At 40.4% G+C, this 23,032-nt stretch overlaps 1 protein-coding gene across 6 annotated transcripts in view; it reads left to right on the top strand.

Moving 5' to 3' along the window:
• Tafa2 (TAFA chemokine like family member 2) overlaps nt 1-23,032 on the top strand; it is a 475,889-nt gene that overhangs the window by 204,574 nt on the left and 248,283 nt on the right. For 3 of the 6 annotated variants that reach the window (XM_063264598.1, XM_017595215.3, XM_063264597.1), the window contains exon 2: nt 5,605-5,874. The exons of the other annotated variants lie outside the window; for them this stretch is intronic. In XM_063264598.1, the coding sequence (XP_063120668.1) occupies nt 5,780-5,874 (95 nt within the window). In that variant the 5' untranslated portion in view covers nt 5,605-5,779. The remainder of the gene's footprint in view (nt 1-5,604; nt 5,875-23,032) is intronic. 6 annotated transcript variants of the gene reach the window in all.

The following is a 23,032-nucleotide window of genomic DNA, read 5'->3' on the forward strand; positions in this document are numbered from 1 at the left end:
TTTCACATAAAAACCAACTTGTAGTGGTGTCTATGAAATCATAGCGCATTTGAGAACATGGACTGCAGAGCAAATGAATGTGAGTGAGTCATCTAATATCCTGACAGAAAATAAACCAACTGTTGATGAGAAGCAACACGGGAGGGCCTCCGTTTTCTGGTGAAAAGGGATAGGGTAGAGGGGAGGAGACAGGGAGAGACTGGAAGGAGAGAAGGCAGGGAAGCTGAATACATATGTAAAGCAAATAAATAGCTCTAGCAATAATAGCAGCAACATAACAGAATGCTACAGAACTGAAAGTTAGAATCTAAAACATGATGTTTATTATCAGCACACTTATAGATCACTAATGCAGAGGGCGGGGGAGGAGCAAGACTACAAAATATAGGTAATGAACGTGAAAGTCGGTCAGCAGTTCTGGAGCACTGTTCAATCACCCATATGTAGTCTACTTTTGTCGTTTTTCATTGTCTAATTTTATTTTAAACTTTTTTTAAAATGTAAAAGTTTTCCCCTCATTATCTTAAAGAATCTACATTTTTTTTGCACATTACCATGTATTTCATCTTTATGCCATTTAAAATACTGGAAGTATAAATTATGAGCATGCCCCCATAGTTCTGATATACTTCTTGTTCCAAATCTGACTTGTTAAAATGCAGTCTCACCATGTTGACCGTATATATGCATTTTTCATGCATATAAAATGTTGAAGCTTCCTCAGTAGATGAAGAGACATGCTATTATATATTTGCTTTTCTAAAATGCAGCATTTGTCAAGTTCTCAGCTCTGTGGGTGACGGCTATATGGTGGTGAGTGAATGCAGCATTTGATTGATCTTGTCAAGAAAGCTTGTGTCGCCTGCCACTGTATTACAATGACTCAAATTAGGAATCTGGGTGCCAGTCATAGGGACATGCATTTATTCATTTTTGCTTTCTGACTTATTTAATTATGAATCAAGTTTGTCTTCTCATAACTGTTATGCCCAGGAGACAGTTGTCTCTCTGCTAGAGATAAAGAAAAGTAAATTTGTTCAGGGTATGTGGAATATGGAATCAGAAGATGGCCCAGTTCTAAGCAGCATCTAAAGTTGAGATTATAGGAAAAGAACCAGGAGATGGTGAAGAATAAGTCCATAGGCAAGAAGAGAAAACCAGAAGCATAAGGATGCAGAAACCAAAGAGGGCAAGTAGGCACTTATACCACAATCTATTATGACGTTAAAAAATAATAGCAAAGGATACCTGTGATATCCATGTGCCTTGCATTCTTTTGCATTCAGATGTTAGCTTAACACCTAATTTAGCCATCAAGAGCATTCTGGGTGGCAATTCAATAAAACAAATCCTTTAAGAAAATCCCCAGTTGTGTGCTTGAGCAGTTATGATCAACACGCATGTAACCTACAACATGGTATTAGTCACACGTGTCCATGAGACTGTGTCTTTTTACAAATGTTAAAAAGCTGCAATCCTGAGAATAGAGACACTAACAAATATTAGAGAAATTATGTGGATAAGTAGGGTGTTGAAAAGAGATTAATATGATACGTGACAGATATATGGATTTTAGACTCAGATGACGAGCATTTCAAATGCATAACAACATGGGTCACTTCAGGTAACAGAGGCATACATGGATGCTTGCGCACAGCAGGCTCACAGAAACCTAGTGTAAAGAGCCCACCCTGGCTAAAACACACACTTATCAATCTCCAGTGTGAGATCTGGAATATACAATGCAGATACTTTTCTGAGGTGTCGCCTTCTTCTACTTAATAAGGGACCACGGTGTGAGCTTCTATTCAAATTTCCACAAATGCTTAGCACATCATTACAGAATTACACAATGAGTTACAAATATTCACTTGTGCTGTCTATTCTTAGGGTAAATATGGAATCACTCGGCCCTGTTCTTGGTTCAGGGTATAAAAAAGAATTTGAAACATCCAATTCTCTACACCCATGGCTCTGTGGAGGGATGGACGCTGTGAGAAAATGAAGAGCTATGTAGCCGGAGCAGAAAACAAGGTGGGGGAGGCAGCGAGTAAGGAGTGGCCACTAAGTAAGTTTGTTTTGAAAAAAAAAACAGAGTGAAAAGGGAGGCTGTTCAAATATTTCAGAAGCACAGTGGCTCATTTTGTAAGCATCCACACTCTATATGGATAGAGATGGACCTTAAAAATGTGGGGGCTGGAGATGGCTCAGGGGTTAAGAGCCCTGACTACTCTCCCAGAGGTCCTGAGTTCAAATCTCAGCAACCACATGGTGGCTCACAACCATCTGTAATGGGATCTGATGTCCTCTTCTGGTGTGTCTGAAGACAGCTACAGTGTACTAATATATATATAAATAAATCTTTAAAAAAATGTGAGGGCAGAAACATGGAGGGTCTGGCCTGAAGTGCACAGGAGAGGCAGAGGGCCTTTGAGTGAGGTAAAACAGATACTGACTACTGGCTGGATAATGAATAAATCTCCCACAAGGAGACAATAGAACAAACCAAAGGCCTCTGGCAGCATTTGGAAGAAGGAGGGAACTCCGGGGAAGTTTCCTCTGAATAGAGTTTCCATTTTCTGAAATTAAAGAAGGTGGTGGTAGCAGTGGGGGTCCAGGATAAATAATAGATTAGTTCAGAGCTAAACAAATGATAGTCAGATGTACATTGAGATTTGAAAAAAAAGTGACCCGGAAAAATTACATCAGAGGGAAATATATTTTAACATGATTTAAACACTAGAGGAAAACAGTATTGTGTAAAACATGTTATTAATTAAAGTGACAACCAAAACCAACACAACTGATCATAGCACTAATAATTAAGTCATACTAACTTGATAAGAAAATTCTAGCTAAAATTAATGGAGATAAGTTCCATCAAATTACTAAAGAAAATACAGTAATTTTGATAACACTAAGATAGCAATTAGAAGCTTTCAAACAATCAGATAGATGTAAACATCAGTGTAAAAACCCTGCTTTGGAGTTGTGAGGATGCCAAATGTGTGCTCAATCCTCTGATAATGCAGTGTACCTCACAACTAGCTAAAATTATATCACACAGAGGCTGTGTCAGCAGGAAAGACCGATACAATATTTTACATATTCTTGGTGTGAGTTGTCCAGTTAAACCAGGGAGCCTTGGCTGCCAGGACAGTTTTCTATCATACCATGTCAAATCCAGAGGAGCCAAGCTCCTATCAACAAACAGGGCATCAAAGGAGCAAATTCACAATGCCTTTCAAAGGTCGGGTGACTGAGAAAGGTAAAAGCTGAAGGGAGCACACACTATTATGTCATTTATAAGTTACTAGCTTCTTGGAATATTCACAGAAATGCAGGTTTCAGTCATGAACATGAATGAGACAAAGGGTGAGAGTCTACTGAGCAAAGTTCTTCATTGAATAAAAGGTCTACGGCTGCATTTCTTACAGGTGCATTTCTCGCATCATTGATACATATTGTTGCCAATCTTCTATCTTGCTGATCTCAGTGTACCAAGAGGACTCTTTGTGTCTTTAAGGTTATTTGTTATTGTGCACAGCAAGTAGCATTCTGCAAAGCTTCCAAGGAGCAAAAGACTCCAAAGAAAATCGCTACACACTTATATCTGAACCCTGTAATGGCCATGAACTTCCTGGGGCAGCCTTCTTTGCTTTGCTCCCATCTCTCTGGGGACAATCCTTGTGTTACAGTTACTCATGAACAACTATTATGTTTCAGAGTAGCAGTGTTGCTTTGGTCTCTATAATGGGTGGCGCCATGACAATGTTATGCAGTTTAGGTCTTGAGTATTATATTGCTTCTATAGTCTTTTATGGAGGGATATTGCTTTAAGTCTTCTCATAATTATTCATTTTCTTACTATTTCTCAAAATTTAACTTAAATATAATTACATCATTTTCTTCCTCTCTCCGTTTCCTCATCACCTCCCATGTTACCTTCTCAAATTCAAGGCCTGCCTCATTTTGTTTGTTTGTCGTTTGGTTGGTATTTTGAGACAGGGTTTCTCTGTGTAGCCCTTGCTGTCCTAGAACTTGCTCTGTAAACCAGGGTGGCCTCAAACTCACTGAGATCTACAGCCTCTGCCTCTGAAATGCTCGTATCACAAGCTTATGCGATCACCTCAGGCTTGTTTATTTTGAGATTGTAATTTAATGACATTTCTTTTCCTTTTCGTCCCTCCAAACCTCCCACATACCCATCCCCTATCTCTTCAAATTCATGGACTCTTTTTCATTAAGTGTTATTACACTGAAACATGTGTTTGTTCATACATATACATTCCTAAATGTACCCTGTTGGGTCCATATCATGCTTCTTGCCTTAAGTTTTCAGAGCTGGTCATTTGGCACTGGATAGTCAATTGGTGAGCTCTTCCCTAGGGAGTACCATCTACTCCTCCCAACTTTACTCACTTGCATGGTCTCTTAAAAATATGTATTTTGTGCATACATACACACACATATATATTATGTGCATGCATACATGCACACATATATTTACACAACTTGTATATTTACACATACACATTATATATATACATGAACACAAACACACACATATATTAAGATGCATATACACACATATATATATATATACATATATATGTACACACATATACACACACATACACATGTGTGTGTGAAAACTGCTGAGTCCATTTAGTGTTGATTGTATGTAATTTTTTTAGGACTGATGACTTGGATAACCATTTGGGAGTTCATCACTCTGAAAAACTAACTTCCCTCAGCAGTTGTCATTGTCCCCATCAATGATGGCATGTCAACTGCTCTTATCCCTATTCAGGCCTTGTTTTAGCATCGGTATTCATGGCATAGTGTATCCCTTAGTCTACATGCATGAAGCTTCTTTTTGCAGCAGATAGAGAGCATTTCTGAAAGCCACACCCGGGGCCAACGAGGAGAATAACTGGCAAGAGTAGCTCAGACTCACTGGGCACATCGGCAGCCACCGTTACCTCCAAGGCTCAGGGGAATATCTTGGAAGAGAAGGCAAAATGGTTTTAAGCACCAGAGAGCCAGGGAGTCTTCTGTGACTGTGTGCCAACGAAGCTACACCCACGAAGTGTTAATTCCTCTTAATGAATAATCTCATTTCTGAAAACAATTGATGAGCCTTTGATTGGGGTGGGGGCCTGGTGTACAGTCTCACTTCCATGCAGATGCGTGGCAGGTGGAGAAAACAGCCAAAGGTACCCAAGGTGAAAATGAAGAGGGTCACTGGTAGCTTGTCCATTTGAAAGAGAAAACTATTACCTTGCTACAAATGCTGATGGAGAGAAAGATAGCACCGGAGATCCAGAAAGGTGGCCTGTGGAGGGAAATGCGTTTGGAACTTATGACCGGCTTGCTGTGTAGCCTCTTAGAAGAGGACTCCATGGCTAACTACAGATGTGTAGGCCTTTTTATTTTTTTCATATGCACGCTTGTTTATGCAGTGTGTATGTGTGTAGGCATGTTTGCCTGTGTGGGCACGTGAGTATGTATGTTGGTACATGCACATGTGTGTGGAAGCCTCACTGGTCACTTTCTAGCTTACTTACTGAGACAAGGACTCTTGTTGGACTCTGCTTACAGTTTGAGCTACTACTTACATGGTGGAACTGCAGGCAAAGCCACTGCTTCATCACTAGGCCAAATGTGCTTCCGTGTCAGAAGACTAGATGTCCGTGGAGATGGCATAGACTTGCTCTGATGTTTAGAGGCCAGGAAACTGAAAAGGAATCACAAGGAAGAGAAGTCAAGGAAAACCATGTTCCGAGGTCACTTCCTGTTACAAAAGAAGGATCTGATCAGTGATGATAGACTCTCTTCAGCAGAGGAGAAGAGAGACCCCGAGAAAGGCAGGTGAGTGGGGAAGACCATGTCCAGATCATCAATGATCTCCATAGGGGCTGTTTTGAGAAGAGAAGCAGGGACTAAGACATCATCATAACGGGCCCAAGAGAGAATGAACTGGAGACTTTAGACAGAAATGACTGTAACCAGAACAATGAACAACACAGACAGTGTTTGTGCCAGTGGAGAGAACTAACGAGAGGAGGGGCTGAACTGAACTAAAGAATCTCTGTCAGAAGTCATGAGAAACGTGTGCTAATAAATGGCCAGATAAGATTTTAAAAGAGCCTGGGGGTCAGTTGTGAGTTTAATGTGGGCAGCGTGAAGTCTCGTAGATTTTTCAATTGAGAATATATATTAAAAACTGTATGTATTCATAGGTGAATTCACTGAACTGGTTAATAGGCATCATTCCTTTTGATAATCTATCTCCTTAGTAAAAATAAAAAGAATTGTTTATCCTTAGGTTGGCAATTCCAGCATGCAGATGTGGTAGCTGGCCTTAATTTATGGGGCAAGGAGCTCAGGGACAGAGATTAACAGCATCCATAAGTAGCAAAGCTAAACTCAAACAATCCAATTCCAGAAGAGAGCACAGCGCACCCTGTACTACAGTCACTTTTGCTTTATTGTTCAGTAAATTAAAAATCACCTTTAATTCCATGTACAGTTGTCTTCTGGGGGGCTTACTAAAGTCATTTTTGTCTTTACCCAAATATTCTGCCTCTCCATTTCCATCAAATCAACAGACTGTATGTCTCTTGTTTGCATTTGTATAGCATGCTGATCGTGCATAATTTATATATCGGATACACACAGCTCTCTCTTTTTTTCATCTCGTTCTTGCCTACCTTTCCGTGGAGATGATCAAGTGCAGAAGGAAGAAATTAGCTTGTTTTGTAAGAGCTGCTTTATAATTGCTCAGTGCTTTATTGCTGGGTAGGCGTTACACATAAATAGTCCATTTAGTGTCCACAACGATTCTCCGAATTAAACACTAGCCTTTAAGAAAATGAAAACCGAGAGACTGATGGAAACTGGTATAGTGCATAGCTCACAGTAGACACTCAAATTAACAGCCAAATAAAAGAATGAACGAGTCAACAGCTCACAGAGTTTTGGAGAAAAGAGCCTTAACAGAAAGCTTAGAGTCCTCACTGGTAGCTCAATAATTTTTTTTTCATTAGACGATAGCTGTGTTGAGTTTGAATTCTTAGTTTTAATTAAAATCCTTTGTCTTCCAAGAACTAGCTGTTAAGATGTAACCCAAGTGGTTAGATGGAATTTCTCACTCGCCGCGTTCCCAGTATGGAGCTAGCTAGTTTTCTGTGGCGAGCGGCACTGGTACCACAGGTAGACAACTGTTCTTCAGGACAATATTGAATTAATGTTTCAGCTGATTGCTATCGCAGACTGAATTGTACAGAGCACTGCTTTTGAGGTGAAACCACTGAAGAAAGGATGATTTTCAATTACTAAAATCGCTGAAATAGTAAGGGCGGATAGACATTTAAGGCGTACTAGTTGCACGTTTTGGCTTAGGTAATTGGTATCTTTTCCTCTCTCTATTCTTCTGTTCGCTACATTTTAAGAGGTTTTGAGGGCAATATTGTTTACAGCATCCCATTCTGGAGAGTTTCTATACGTTTCCTGAGGAAGATTAGAAGCCTGCCAGATGCTGCTCTCGGAGTATGGATGGGTATGGGGAAAGATGTGCCAGCTGCTGAATCTCTCTTTTAACACAAGCTTCTCCTCAGCTCTGGGTCCTCTGGGTCTGAGAAGTCGGGGGTGGGCGGGGGGCGGACAGGGTGAATGAGGAGGGTGTGGAGGTGGAGGGCGGAGGTGAAGGGTTTGTGAAACAGTTACAGCTTGGGGATCCCCTGCTTTGTATTCCTGGTGGGCCAGAAGTGATTTGTCAGGAGTCATGCAGTTGTAAATGTTGTGCTCTCTGTATGGGAGGCTAAATGGAGGATCTGTATTTTCAGTATGTCTTACGCACGAGTCTTAGGGGAGAGGAGGGATAACCTCATTGTTGCATTAAGGTAAGTGTTACCTTTGACCTTGTATAAGGGCAACTGTCTACGTTGGCGAAGCAACACCAGGGAGTTATTTTACATTTCCTTATTGCTGCTCAGTGTCTGGAGCACTGAGGATGGACTGACACCCAACTCACAGTAGCGTATACAGCATCCTATACGGGGCCACATCCTCAGTGCTGGTCAAATCAGTGCACGATTACGCACTTTTAGTCTTCTCTTTCTGTCTAAAGCTACCGTTGTTCTGTGCTATGTAAGAGGGATTTAAACAACTGAGAATATATTCATGCTAGAGAAGAAAAATTGGGTCTGTTCGCAGATGCTGTTGCTGCCTGCCTCTCTATCGAGGCAGGATTGTTTCTGTTGAGACAAGCATGAAAGTTGTATCCCTAAGTGTCAAAATAAAATGTCTACTCGGCTTGTGTGACATCAATTAAGAACTTAGAATATCACATCCCGCAGCTCAGCAGAGAGCCCTGCCTTGCACAGGCTGCATCCTGCCCAGTCATGTTTGCAATAGCAGCCTATGACGATATTCGGGACAAGAGGTGGCACAAGCTGTGTGGTAAGGACTAAGTCACCTCTGTACTCCATTGCCAGGATAGGATAGACTACCTCAGGACACTCTTGGACATTTCAGTTAAAAGCCTTAGTCTCCCCATAGAGTGTCGCTTTGATTGATAATTTTATATGCTGGGTTTTGAGATCAGAACCTAAATTGCTTCTCAAGGAAAACTTTTAAATTAAAATTGCAGCGTGCACTGAAGTTACTGCCACGAACACTTGCTGGATAAATGGACTAAATTGAGAACATTGTAAAGGTGTAGTGCACACAGTAGGTATTGCTGGAACAGTGAGCACAGTAGGTGTCACTGGAGCAATGCTCGCAATGGGTTATCACCGGCAAAATTTACCTCTTCCTACGAATTCACGTATTTATTTTGATTCTGTTATTTCCCAAATGATTCTTGATCTTAATTGTTTGAACATAGATATTTTTGTGTTAATATTTTTTGTTTTATTTATTTATATTTATTATTATTATTTAATTTTTTTGCAGTCCAGTCCTTATCCCCCTCCTGGTCTGCCCTCTCACAGTTCCTCATCCCATTCTTCCTCCCTACCTCCCGTCTCCAAGGAGATGTCCCCACCCCACCCCACCCCACCAGACCTCCCCTCTCCCTGGGTCCTCAAGTCTCTTGAGGGTTAGGTGCATCTTCTCTCATTGAGTCCAGACCATACAGTCATCTGCTGTACATGTGTTAGGGGCCTCCTATTGGCTGGTGTGTGCTGTCTGGATGCTGGCTCAGTGTCTGAGAGATCTCGGGGGTCTAGGTTAGTTGAAACTGCTGGTCTTTCTATGGAGTCACCCTCCTCTTCCCCATTGTAAATCTTGGAGCACTCTGGAATGTGTTTAGTCGGTTTTAATTGTCTATAGCTTGGAAAGCCTTAGATCATGTTAGGGAGGGAGGAGGGCATGTATGAGTAACGAATACAAAACCAACAAAACACCTTTCTCCAAGCAGCTGCCTTATGAGAAAGGGTTCCTCCCCACCCCCACCCAGAGCAATGAAGTAAGGTGTCAAGTTCTGTATACAGTTCTGGATGGGGCCCTAAGGCATGTCCTGACAGCCCTGAGGAAGGGGACAAGTCTGGACAAACTCCCTACTGGCTGCATTCCCCTGTGTCTGTCAAAAGTGCCAGTTCATCCTCCCTAGAACACTAATTGAGCACTAATTCATTGTGGTGATGATGTATAACCTTTGGCTTATTTTATATGTTTCAAGCCTTAGGGAAATTCATTGATTTTAATTCGCTTCGACAAACATTTGTCTTTAGTCTCCATTTAAGTTGGCAATTTACAAGAACAGCAGATTTTTTTTTTCTCCTGAGAAATTAAAGCGTGCCTCACTGTGGGGCGACATTTCTGTGTCTGTCCACTCACTTCCTTCTACCGAAAAGATGTTTTATAAGGTATTACACAATTGCTTTATGTACTTGTTCTGCCGATTTATTTAGCATGGAGGAGATCGTGAATAATTTAGGGGCTTTTAGGCCACAGCCTATTCCTGGGTTAGATATCATCTTATTCTCGGAAGTACAGAACTTGGTAAGGGTTGTTCAGGGCACAGATTTTTATGGGTTTTTGGAAGGTGAATTCACTTTGGACATGGCAAAACAATTTATGCATGAGACTGCACAATGACAAACACACACACACACACACACACACACACACACACACACACACAGAAAGAAAGAAGTACACATGTGCATTTGCTCAGAACTATTTCTTTCTTTGTCCTGGACCTTGATGGATTACTGGCTTAGAAAGCAGGCAGAGATGTATAACCACAGCACTCATTTTAACAGAAGCCAGAGATTCTTCAACTCCTACCCTTTGGCTTTTTAATTCAGCTACGTGTAAAGAGGATGCTGTGAGGAAACACGTTATGATTTATGAGCCTGGATTCTGTTGCCCTAACAAGATTGCTAGGACAGCTGCAGGCTTGTTTGCTCTGAATTTCGAAAAGGGGAAAGAGAGATGTTTCCTCTCCCAACCTAGGATTCTGAGTGCTTAAAATTAGGGGGAAATGCTACTTTTAATTAATTTGTTTGTATTTGGAGGTGGGGTGAACAGCATCAGATAAGACAAAATAACTGGTATTATTTTTATTGTAATTAATTCTGTAAGATGTGGCTGCTTGGGGACCATTGTCTACACTGAGGTAACTGAAGCACATGATGGCTTTAGCGAGGAGGAGAGCAAGTCTCCCCTGTAGAAGGACTACTGTCCCCCTCCAGTTCTTATTCTGTCAAAGCCTATTTATAAGTCATATTCTATACCACTATTAGAAATTAGTTATCCTTGTTTCCAAAATATTAAATATATAAATATATTTGTGCATATGTACATATATATATATTATACTGTATTTGATAGAAATAATATCATCAAGAAGGCAGGGTGAGTTTTATATTGAAGAAATAGGTAATTTTAGGTCCAATTGTCAATAGGTAGTTAATAGACATTTTAAATTTTTGAACTTTAATCATTTATATACCTACTGGCCACTCTTTTCTTGAACTTTAAGAATATTTTACAATTTACAGTTAGCATCCAAGCCAATGGTCTTCCTTACAGCCTTCTCACATGTGTGTGTCACTATACCTTAGCCATATTTGTCTCTCCCAGTTACCCACTGGGTCAGTTTCCTTCCTTCCTTGTCTTGCTGTCCCCTTCTTTTCCCCATAATAGTGCCCCCTTCTGTTTACATGTCATATGGATTCGATTCCATTCTGTCCCCCTTTCCCTTCCTGAAGAGATCTTCTTCCCCCTCTTATATTGTGTCTCCTTTAAAACATTCACATGCACAGGCACATTTAGATTCTGCACATGAGAAGAAACATGATATTTATCTTTCAGAGTCTGCTTAATTCTCTATAAATAGGAAAAACAGCAAACATGTTGGGAAAGATTGTGTGTCACAGAACCCCTAAGTGGCTGTTTACTTAGGTCCCACTGGGGACACTATGCCATTTACTGGTGACAGGGAAATCTAGGTGTTCTGGGTATGGTCCGAGTTAGGAAAACAGGTTGAGAAACACAGAATGGTGCAGTATTTTGGTCACCAATGCATGCTTCATTTAAACAGTAAATGTAACTAGGATCTATGCAGATCCACATTTCACATTTAAATATAGGGACCAAAATTATTTTATACATAACGCAGCATATGACTCTTAAAAGGAAAAAAATGATAGTCCCATTGGATATTTCAAAAGACATGGTTCATTAGAAATAAAAATGATAAAATTCTTTTCTCTCATCCCCAAATAGCAACAAAAAGAAAGAAATATTCTTATAAAGCAAGAAAAACCAGAGAAGTGAAGGGGTGGTTTATTTTCTTTCAAAGTTTGTATTTCAGCCCAGTGTGCTAACTCCATGTCCCTGAACAGGGGAGATTGTTATTCAGAAGTAGTAGAAACCCAAGAATTAGACTTCCGGTTTACCCAAGATCATTTCAGCGGGCTCTCGCCACTAGTAATCACACAGCATTCAGAATGCTATAGAATCTATTCCTAAGTAATGCACTATAACAAACCGTTATTGATTTCCCCCCGAAGCTTAAGGCTAAATGTCTCCATGGCTTTCGGCTTCACCCTTCATCCTTTGCGAGTCTTGGGAATGAAAGCACAGCCAGGCCAAAATAAGCTGTCCTGAAATTGTTTGCAAGATATTTCTACTCATCCCACATGTGTCCATACTTTGGCCATCTTGCATAATTGAAAACAATCTCAATATCTTGCCCACAAGTGTTGCGGATGAGTCGCTAGTTCTCAGGGCAGGGACGAGTCTGTTTGATTGATTAGCTGCTCTGAAGCGGCATTGCCTGTCACCAGGAATGAAATGGGACTTTGAGAAAGTAACCAGCATGATCAGCTCAACTTCAGATTCAAAGCAACTTTCACTTTCTCCTGCTTTTGTAATTAGATCCCAGGATGGTGTTTAAGCCCTCGGGTCCTTTCACGTTCCTTTAGTTTAGTCTAAAGGTCTTATGTACAATATAAAGTAGGATGTTTAGTTCATTCCAGTGTGTGCACGTAAGGACAGCAGCCTTGTCTCATAATGGCCCTTCGGAGAGATTGTCATCGTAATTCTAATAAGGCTTGGTAGAAAAGCAAGAAATCTGTCTCATACAGCCAACCCCATCTCAACGCTAGTGAGAACAGCAACCCCTCACCAGGATGCTATTTCAGATTTCTCCTGTTTCAGTGAGGCCTCTCCATTTTGTGCCTCCTGCCCTAGCAAGGGATAAAAGTTTAACTGAATAACGCACTTTGTGAAGCATTTTAAAACGTGTACGTTTTGTTTTTAAAGCTTGTAAGATAGAATGCAAAACAAGTTAAAAATTCCCTTTAAAATTTTGAGAACAAAATGAGAAAAAGCAAAAGAAAAGGAGAATCACAGTGTCAGAGGGGTGAGTGACACAATCCTAAACCTCTTCTAGTTGTCTGTGGCTGTACCCAGTACACTGTTCACATGGTTATGTGTGTGCGTGGATATATACACGATGGGGGAAATTACCACTATGATACTTTATTGGAAATGTAAATTAAACACTGTTCCATACACAAAATATAATTGAACGCACCTTTAAAATAATACAACCTGGGTTTGATAGATGGATTTCTGAAACAAGCACTTCATTTCTTCTTTTCTTTCTTTCTTTCTTTCTTTCTTTCTTTCTTTCTTTCTTTCTTCCCCCTCCTCCCCTTCCTCCTCCTCCTCCTCCTCCTTCAAAAACAAACTAAATTTGGGTAGAATTTGGATCCATGGGGGTAGGATAGAGCTAAAGCAATTTTAAATATATGAAAAGCATTAGGTGAGCATTTTAAAGAAAAAATGTCTATAATTAATTTTGTCCTACTTGCTGGTGAGAATAGTTGTGGAAAGCAAGCCAGCAGTGTTTAAAGTGTGTTTCACAGCCCCTCACGTCAGGCCTTGGCACTCACAGCAGAAACCTCACAGGGGTGCAGGAGAATGTCTAATGAGGATCTTTCATCCCCTTGTACAGCTGCCTAAGGAGGTGGTACTTGAGACCAGAAAGCAGCAAAACCATGTACCATGGAGACAGAGAAATATGATGTGGAATGTGCATGCTTAACACAGCACACATAGAGGCAATGCACTAGATATAAATAAAGTAATGTGGATAGCCTTTAGGAATATGGACAGATATTAGGAATCTGATGCAAAAATAAAAGAAACAGTAGAAGTCAAAAACAGAAGCAAAATGCACACCAAGTACTCCACTGCTTACCCGGGGTTAAGTTGATGCACATAAGCTGTTTTTATTTTGGTTGTGAGCCTAGCCTTTAACGGCTGAGCCATCTCTCCAGCCCATAAGCTGTTTTTAAAGAGGCGGGCATATGAGAAATGGAAGTTGGGGAGTAAAAAGTGGGGCTTGTGAAACAAGAGAGGAACAGAAACAAGGTGGAAAGGGAATTGAAGCAAGAGAAGCCTTTCGATGGCAGAGTATTGGGAATAGAAGAATAAGAGAGGACAAATAGGATCTTTGCATTTAGGGTTCAAGCTATAAGGCACTCCTTTTGGGGTCCGTTAAACTGCAATTTCAGGGATGCCGTTGGATAGGAGGACAAGTTAAAAGAAGGCATAATGAACAAGTCACGACCAGGAAGTAAATGTTAAAAACAATTCATGTTTAAAACTACCTTTTACAAAAATATTTATCTTTAATCTTTTTTTTATAGTCCAGTCGTTACTGTCCTTCCGGTCCACCCTCTAACAGTTCCTCATCCCATTCCTACTCCTCACTGTCTCCAAGAGGATGTCCCCACCTCCCATTCCCCCATTCTTTTCCCATTCCACCCCTGCCCTGTCCTACCCCAACTCCCTCCCAGCCCTCCCCTCCAGCCCTCCCCACACCCTGGGTCCTCCAGTCTCTTGAGGGTTAGGTGCATCTTCTCTCACTGAGGCCAGACCATGCAGTCCTGTGTTGTGTGCGTGTGCGTGTGCGTGTGCGTGGCGGCGGTTCATACCAGCTAGTGTATAACTACTAGCAATGGTGTTTCTAGACAGCATGGGCTTTCAACGATGCTTTTACAAGACTATGAGGCGCCTCTGCAGTGATAGGGAATGGTTTTATTTCTTTGGAGTCTCCTCCTCCAACCTTAGTGCCTGTCTTTGTCTTCACCTTCTGGCATCTTGACTGTGGAGATGAAGCCAGGTTGGGGCACCGATGTTCCCCATTGAGGTTGTTTTCACTTAGTTATTTTAAGATTTCCCCTTCTCATTTCCTCTCCTATTTTCAATGTTTAATTACTTCATTTTGAGTCCCCGTTTCATTTTCAGTTCTGACAACACGGTCTGCATTTCCAGCCGTTTTAGGGGCAGCAAATCAGTGAGCTGCAGCAAGACTCGCGTTCTCTGCTCTCTCTTTCTCTCTCAGCTCAGGCTCTACACACTCACTCGGTTTACTTTTAAAGTGGAAATGGTGGCTGTCTGCTGCCAGTTTAACACTATGGAAACGCACAGCCATGTTATTAAGTGTTGTTTCTCCCTCTTCTGTTTATCCGATATAAACTCAAACCTGTGACCAATCAGACGCTCTCCGGTGGCTTCATTTCAAACCCTTTGCTGAAAATCTTGGTCCTGTGTTTACCCAGTGATGGTGTGATTCACATCACCCTACACCACTTGCACTTAGCTATTGCTTCTTCAAGGATAATTACTATTTACCTAATTATGTGGTAAGTGCTATTCAGTGGTTGGATAATTAAACAACATACTGCACAATTATGAGACAATTGTGGTATCTCAGGGAATTGGAAGAGGATTCATTTTATCAGTAATTCATTGGCTAGCAGAAGAAAATGGCATCAAGTCATCCGAAGGTAAAGGACAGATGTCATTTGGTTTCATGTTACAACCTAGCACTTAGCATCCGGGAAGCAGAGTGCTTTCTCCAATGAGAATGGATTTTGTGCACTTTGCTGGACAGCGCAGGAGTCCACTTTCCGTTTCTCTGGCTGGGAGGGAGTTGTGAGTCTTAACACTGATCACCTACATATAGGCCTAATTTGAGAAGCAATACAAATGTCGGCCAGTGCCATCCAGAGTGTCAACCTACTTAGTGCTCAGTTCCACTAGGTTCTCAGAGTCTGCAACAGGGGCTGCGAACATCACAGTGCCTGGTAGCATTTTGAAACTGGGGGAAGTTCTTTGCCAAACTTATAGGCGCTTATCCCTCAGATTTTTTAGTTCAATCAGTCCAAAGTGAAGCTTTGGGATCTGCATTCTAATCCAGAACCTCTCAGATCTCCTCATGTTAATTCAAAGCATCTTCAATTTTAAGAGGCTGTGCAAACAACAAAGAAATCTTGTTTTTGGGTGGAAAGGTTAAGACCACTGGTTCCTCTTCCCAAGGACCTGAGTTTTTTCAATCATGTATAAATTCTGAAATATATCTGATGCTAAGTCCCAGGACACATTGACAATAAAAAGAGTAGACATATTTAATAAAAGAGAGCAGGAGTTCTTTTTTTTTTTTTTTGTTAAACCATCTACCATAACAGGTCTATCTGCCATGATGAAAATAGCTTATAATGACAGATTTTTGAGAAAAAATTATTTTCCTTTTCAATTGGTCAACTAATGAGTTCTAAGGGGTCTTGGCCTATAATATAGACGAGAGAGTTACTACTGGCAGCGTCTGGTAGAGTGTTTGCTTGCTGCTCTGTGTTACTGACATGTGACTGGCAAATAAACACTGCATAAAGTTAAGGTGTGGTTTGATATTTGAATACATTACGAGACGATGTACAATCAAGATTATTAAAAGTCACACACATTTTTCTTGTGCTGAGAGAACTTAAGACAACCTCTTAGCATATTTGAGGTATAAAATATATCACTATCTGCCATGCTGTAATTAGTTCTGGAGACTTCCAGAACTTACAAGGTAAAATTTAAATGTTTTAGTCATTGTCCCAGGAAGGCCATGCAGAGCTATAACTGAACCGACCTCTGCATTTGAAGCAGCATCTGGGGGTGGTGTAGGCCTGTGTGTACCACACTCAGTACAGCATTACTAATAGTCCCCAAATATGGGCGAAATATGAGTGCTCTTCAGTGGATGTGTAGGCGCAGAATCATGGGTCGTATAAATTTGGGGGGGGGTGATGATTACAGTGGATATTCTTCAGCCTTTACAAAGGAGGTTGGGCATGAACGATTCTGGGGGACAATGAGGGTGAAACTAGGCCAACCCAGAGAGAAGAAGACACCACGTGATCCCCTTATATGCAGGACCTAACATAGGCTAAGTGCACTTTAGAGTAGAAAAGCAGGGTGTGGAATATGTAGGGAGCCAAAGGTAAGTGGTAAAGATCAGATCTACGGTCTGCCTACTGTACAGCACGGACACTACACAAGTCATTATCTGCTGGGTATTGGAGGTTTGCTGAATCATCTTCATATTCTCTGAACACAAGAAGGGCAATTGAATTGATGGAGATCTCGGCCCAGACCAATCATCTCATTATGTAGCTGCACATGAATACAGCCTGTGCTACGCCTTGATTGCATATGACAAAATAATAATAATAATGGTTGTTTCATCTGACTTTGACCTATGACTAACATTTATAAAAATCTTCCCCCAAATTATCTGCTATGCAGATTCTTGCCACTGCTTACAGTCTTAAACAGAAGTGTCCATTGTCAGAGCATGCCTAGCTTCTGACTTAGAGGAAATGACAACTGGCTTCTGACTAGAGAATTTACTAGGTGCCCCAGCTTGTGTAGCATGTGAGTTCTTCCATGCAAAGAAGGTGTATTGTTTAGCAACTTCAGTGTCAATCTTCCTGTGCATCCATGATCCTCTGTGCTGTGGCGCCTGAAATTTATTGCTATGGGCAAAGTGGTACAAAAGATAGCTGTTCCGGGAGCGCCACTGCATGCAACAGTGTGAACGGCACTTTTAATTTGTCTTCCCATCTGACGGCGTGTCTAATTATACTTTACAAAACCCATTTTAAGTGGTAGTTAAAACTTCCATTGAAATATATTTACATAAAAATGAAGATTAAATAAACACTTAAAAGTTACATCATGGAGGCATCTTGATTCTCTCATTCCTTCTGCTGCATTTAAAGCGTGATCTACATGTTGTTTGTACTGGAATAATTTTTTCAACAAAAGCAGAGTGTCCAGAAGCAACTCCTCGGAATGGGAGAAGGAGGAAGCAATCCCTTTTTGCTTTGAAATTTTCCAGTCACTTAGTACTCACATTTGAGTAGATGGCAACTCTTTTCTACCATTAACATTCTTTTAAAGCGTTCTTAAATTTACACCATTGCTAAAAGTAGTGGTGGGGCAGAGGCATATTTTATTAATCTTATAGGGATTAAAAGATTTGATTATACATCTTTAAAGGATAACAGATTATACTTCTCTCCCCTTTGTTTTCTGCCATCTTGAGTCTCTCTTCCCAATATCCAGCATTGTAGTTAGCATGATAACTGCTCTACTTACTAGAGCATTGTTCTCTTTATACAATGGAATATGCATTCTTCTCTTTTGCAGACTTTTAAACAAGAATTTTTACTATATTAGTGCAACTCTTTGCCCAGACCTCTCATAGTTATAATCAGTATTACAAACCTGCCTGCAGTTTAAGGCATTTGTTTTAAAACTTGTCAGTGTATTTCGAGTCTTAAGGAAAAGTAGTGATTGGTTCCCAGATTCCACAAAGTCTATAACACAATCAGTCTGGGATGTGACTGGTGGTGGGTAACTCTTTCAGTGATTTTTTTATTTTTACATTTTCTTTCTCTCCTACCTTCATTTTTTTTTTTATTATTAACTTGAGTATTTCTTATATACATTTCGAGTGTTATTCCCTTTCCCGGTTTCTGGGCAAACATCCCCCTAATCCCTCCCACTCCCCTTCTTTATGGGTGTTCCCCTATCCTTCCTCCCCCCATTGCCGCCCTCCCCTCAACAATCATGTTCACTGGGGGTTCACTCTTAGCAGGACCCAGGGCTTTCCTTTCCACTGGTGCTCTTACTAGGATATTCATTGCTACCTATGGGGTCAGAGTCCAGGGTCAGTCCATGTATAGAATTTAGGTAGTGGCTTAGTCCCTGGAAGCTCTGGTTGCTTGGCATTTTTGTACATATGGGGTCTCGAGCCCCTTCAAGCTCTTCCAGTTCTTTCTCTGATACCTTCAACGGGGGTCCTGTTCTCAGTTCAGTGGTTTGCTGCTGGCATTCGCCTCTGTATTTGCTATATTCTGGCTGTGTCTCTCAGGAGTGATCTACATCCGGCTCCTGTCGGCCTGCACTACTTTGCTTCATCTATCTTGTCTAATTGGATGGCTGTATATGTGTGGGCCACATGTGGGGCAGGCTCTGAATGGGTGTTCCTTCTGTGTCTGTTTTAATCTTTGCCTCTCTATTCCCTGCCACGGGTATTCTTATTCCCCTTTTAAAGAAGGAGTGAAACATTCACATTTTGATCATCTGTCTTGAGTTTCATTTGTTCTAGGCATCTAGGGTAAGTCAAGCATTTGGGCTAATAGCCACTTATCAATGAGTGCATACTATGTGTGTTTTTCTGTGATTGGGTTACCTCACTTAGGATGATATTTTCCAGTTCCAACCATTTGCCTACGAATTTCATAAAGTCATTGTTTTTGATAGCTGAGTAATATTCCATTGTGTAGATGTACCACATTTTCTGTATCCATTCCTCTGTTGAAGGGCATCTGGGTTCTTTCCACCTTCTGGCTATTATAAATAAGGCTGCGAAAAACATAATGGAGCACGTGTCTTTTTTATATGTTGGGGCATCTTGTGGGTATATGCCCAAGAGAGGTATAGCTGGATCCTCAGGCAGTTCAATGTCCAATTTTCTGAGGAACCTCCAGACTGATTTCCAGAATGGTTGTACCAGTCTGCAACCCCACCAACAATGGAGGAGTGTTCCTCTTTCTCCGCATCCTCGCCAGCATTTGCTGTCACCTGAGTTTTTGATCTTAGCCATTCTCACTGGTGTGAGGTGAAATCTCAGGGTTGTTTTGATTTGCATTTCCCTTATGACTAAAGATGTTGAACATTTCTTTAGGTGTTTCTCAGCCATTCGGCATTCCTCAGCTGTGAATTCTTTGTTTAGCTCTGAACCCCATTTTTTAATAGGGTTATTTGTCTCCCTGCAGTCTAACTTCTTGAGTTCTTTGTATATTTTGGATATAAGGCCTCTATCTGTTGTAGGATTGGTAAAGATCTTTTCCCAATCTGTTGGTTGCCGTTTTGTCCTAACCACAGTGTCCTTTGCCTTACAGAAGCTTTGCAGTTTTATGAGATCCCATTTGTCGATTCTTGATCTTAAAGCATAAGCCATTGGTGTTTTGTTCAGGAAATTTTTTCCAGTGCCCATGTGTTCGAGATGCTTCCCTAGTTTTTCTTCTATTAGTTTGAGTGTATCTGGTTTGATGTGGAGGTCCTTGATCCACTTGGACCTAAGCTTTGTACAGGGTGATAAGCATGGATCGATATGCATTCTTCTACATGTTGACCTCCAGTTGAACCAGCACCATTTGCTGAAAATGCTATCTTTTTTCCATTGGATGGTTTTGGCTCCTTTGTCAAAAACCAAGTGACCATAGGTGTGTGGGTTCATCTCTGGGTCTTCAATTCCATTCCACTGGTCTATCTGTCTGTCTCTGCACCAACACCATGCAGTTTCCATCACTATTGCTCTGTAATACTGCTTGAGTTCAGGGATAGTGATTCCCCCTGAAGTCCTTTTATTGTTGAGGATAGTTTTAGCTATCCTGGGTTTTTTGTTATTCCAGATGAATTTGCAAATTTTTCTGTCTAGCTCTTTGAAGAATTGGATTGGTATTTTGATGGGGATTGCATTGAATCTGTAGATCGCTTTTGGTAAAATGGCCATTTTTACTATATTAATCCTGCCAATCCATGAGCATGGGAGATCTTTCCATCTTCTGAGGTCTTCTTCAATTTCTTTCTTCAGAGTCTTGAAGTTCTTATTGTACAAATCTTTTACTTGCTTGGTTAAAGTCACACCGAGGTACTTTATATTATTTGGGTCTATTATGAAGGGTGTCGTTTCCCTAATTTCTTTCTCGGCTTGTTTCTCTTTTGTGTAGAGGAAGGCTACTGATTTATTTGAGTTAATTTTATACCCAGCCACTTTGCTGAAGTTGTTTATCAGCTTCAGTAGTTCTCTGGTGGAACTTTTGGGATCACTTAAATATACTATCATATCCTCTGAAAATAGTGATATTTTGACTTCTTCTTTTCCGATCTGTATCCCCTTGACCTCCTTTTGTTGTCTGATTGCTCTGGTTAGAACTTCAAGAACTATATTGAATAAGTAGGGAGAGAATGGGCAGCCTTGTCTAGTCCCTGATTTTAGTGGGATTGCTTCAAGTTTCTCTCCATTTAGTTTAATGTTAGCAACTGATTTGCTGTATATGGCTTTTACTATGTTTAAGTATGGGCCTTGAATTCCTATTCTTTCCAGGACTTTTATCATGAAGGAGTGTTGAATTTTGTCAAATGCTTTCTCAGCATCTAATGAAATGATCATGTGGTTTTGTTCTTTCAGTTTGTTTATATAATGGATCACATTGATGGTTTTCCGTATATTAAACCATCCCTGCATGCCTGGGATGAAGCCTACTTGATCATGGTGGATGATTGTTTTGATGTGCTCTTGGATTCGGTTTGCCAGAATTTTATTGAGTATTTTTGCGTCGATATTCATAAGGGAAATTGGTCTGAAGTTCTCTTTCTTTGTTGGGTCTTTGTGTGGTTTAGGTATAAGAGTAATTGTGGCTTCATAGAAGGTATTCGGTAGTGCTCCATCTGTTTCAATTTTGTGGAATAGTTTGGATAATATTGGTATGATGTCTTCTATGAAGGTTTGATAGAATTCTGCACTAAACCCGTCTGGACCTGGGCTCTTTTTGGTTGGGAGACTTTAATGACTGCTTCTATTTCCTTAGGAGTTATGGGGTTGTTTAACTGGTTTATCTGTTCCTGATTTAACTTTGGTACCTGGTATCTGTCTAGGAAATTGTCCATGTCCTGCAGATTTTCAAGTTTTGTTTAATATAGGCTTTTATAGTAAGATCTGATGATTTTTTGAATTTCCTCTGAATCTGTAGTTATGCCTCCCTTTTCATTTCTGATTTTGTTAATTTGGACGCACTCTCTGTGTCCTCTCGTTAGTCTGGCTAGGGTTTATCTATCTTGTTGATTTTCTCAAAGAACCAATTTTTGGTTCTGTTGATTCTTTCTATGGTCCTTTTTGTTTCTACTTGGTTGATTTCAGCTCTGAGTTTGATTATTTCCTGCCTTCTACTCCTCCTGGGTGTATTTGCTTCTTTTTGTTCTAGAGATTTTAGGTGTGCTGTCAAGCTGCGGACATATGCTCTTTCCTGTTTCTTTCTGCAGGCACTCAGCGCTATGAGTTTTCCTCTTAGCACAGCTTTCATTGTGTCCCACAAGTTTGGGTATGTTGTACTTCATTATGGTATGGGTATGTTGTATTTTCATTAAATTCTAAAAAGTCTTTAATTTCTTTCTTTATTTCTTCCTTGACCAGGTTATCATTGAGTAGATCATTGTTCAATTTCCACGTATATGTGGGCATTCTTCCCTTATTATTATTGAAGACCAGTTTTAGGCCGTGGTGGTCTGATAGCACGCATGGGATTATTTCTATCTTTCTGTACCTGTTGAGGCCCGTTTTTTGAGCAATTATATGGTCAATTTTGGAGAAAGTACCATGAGGAGCTGAGAAGAAGGTATATCCTTTTGCTTTAGGATAGAATGTTCTATAAATATCTGTTAAGTCCATTTGGCTTATGACTTCTCTTAGTCTGTCTACATCTTTGTTTAATTTCTGTTTCCATGATCTATCCATTGATGAGAGTGGGGTGTTGAAATCTCCTACTATTATTGTGTGAGGTGCAATGTGTGTTTTGAGCTTTAGTAATTTTTATTTGCAGCAAGACCTGGGAGCTCCTGCTTTCAGGGACCGAAGAGGTTTCCTTTAGGAGCTCTGTGATAACACTGCAGCTTCAACTTGTCTGCTCATTCGACTCAGGTAGGGATCTTACAAAAATCATGACGTTGTGATTTGACTGCTTTGGATGAAGATTTGGAATTTGAAATTTCTCAAAGATCCCATGTGATCCTCATGTGAGGAAAAGTTTGGGAACCGTTACATAAACCCATAATTTTGGAAAACATCATGGGCTAAATCTAATTGAGGAAGCAACAAGACATTTATATTAAAAACTTTGGCACTGAAGAAAGAAATTGGGGAAGTCACTAGAAGGTAGAAGGATTGTGCATTAGCATAATTTATATTAGCATAATCAATATTGTAAAATGGTTATATTACTAAAAGTGTTTTACATGGTTAATTCAATTTTCATCAAAATTCAATCAAATGCTTTACAGACTAGGAAAAAATTTCTAAAACTCACATGATATTGCAAAAACAAGTAGCCTAAACAAAATATTTCTAAGAAGAAAGCAACATTGGAGGCATTACAGTATCTGA

The sequence above is a fragment of the Rattus norvegicus genome, chromosome 7 (genome assembly GCF_036323735.1).
Source record: "Rattus norvegicus strain BN/NHsdMcwi chromosome 7, GRCr8, whole genome shotgun sequence".
NCBI classification, from domain to species: domain Eukaryota; kingdom Metazoa; phylum Chordata; class Mammalia; order Rodentia; family Muridae; genus Rattus; species Rattus norvegicus.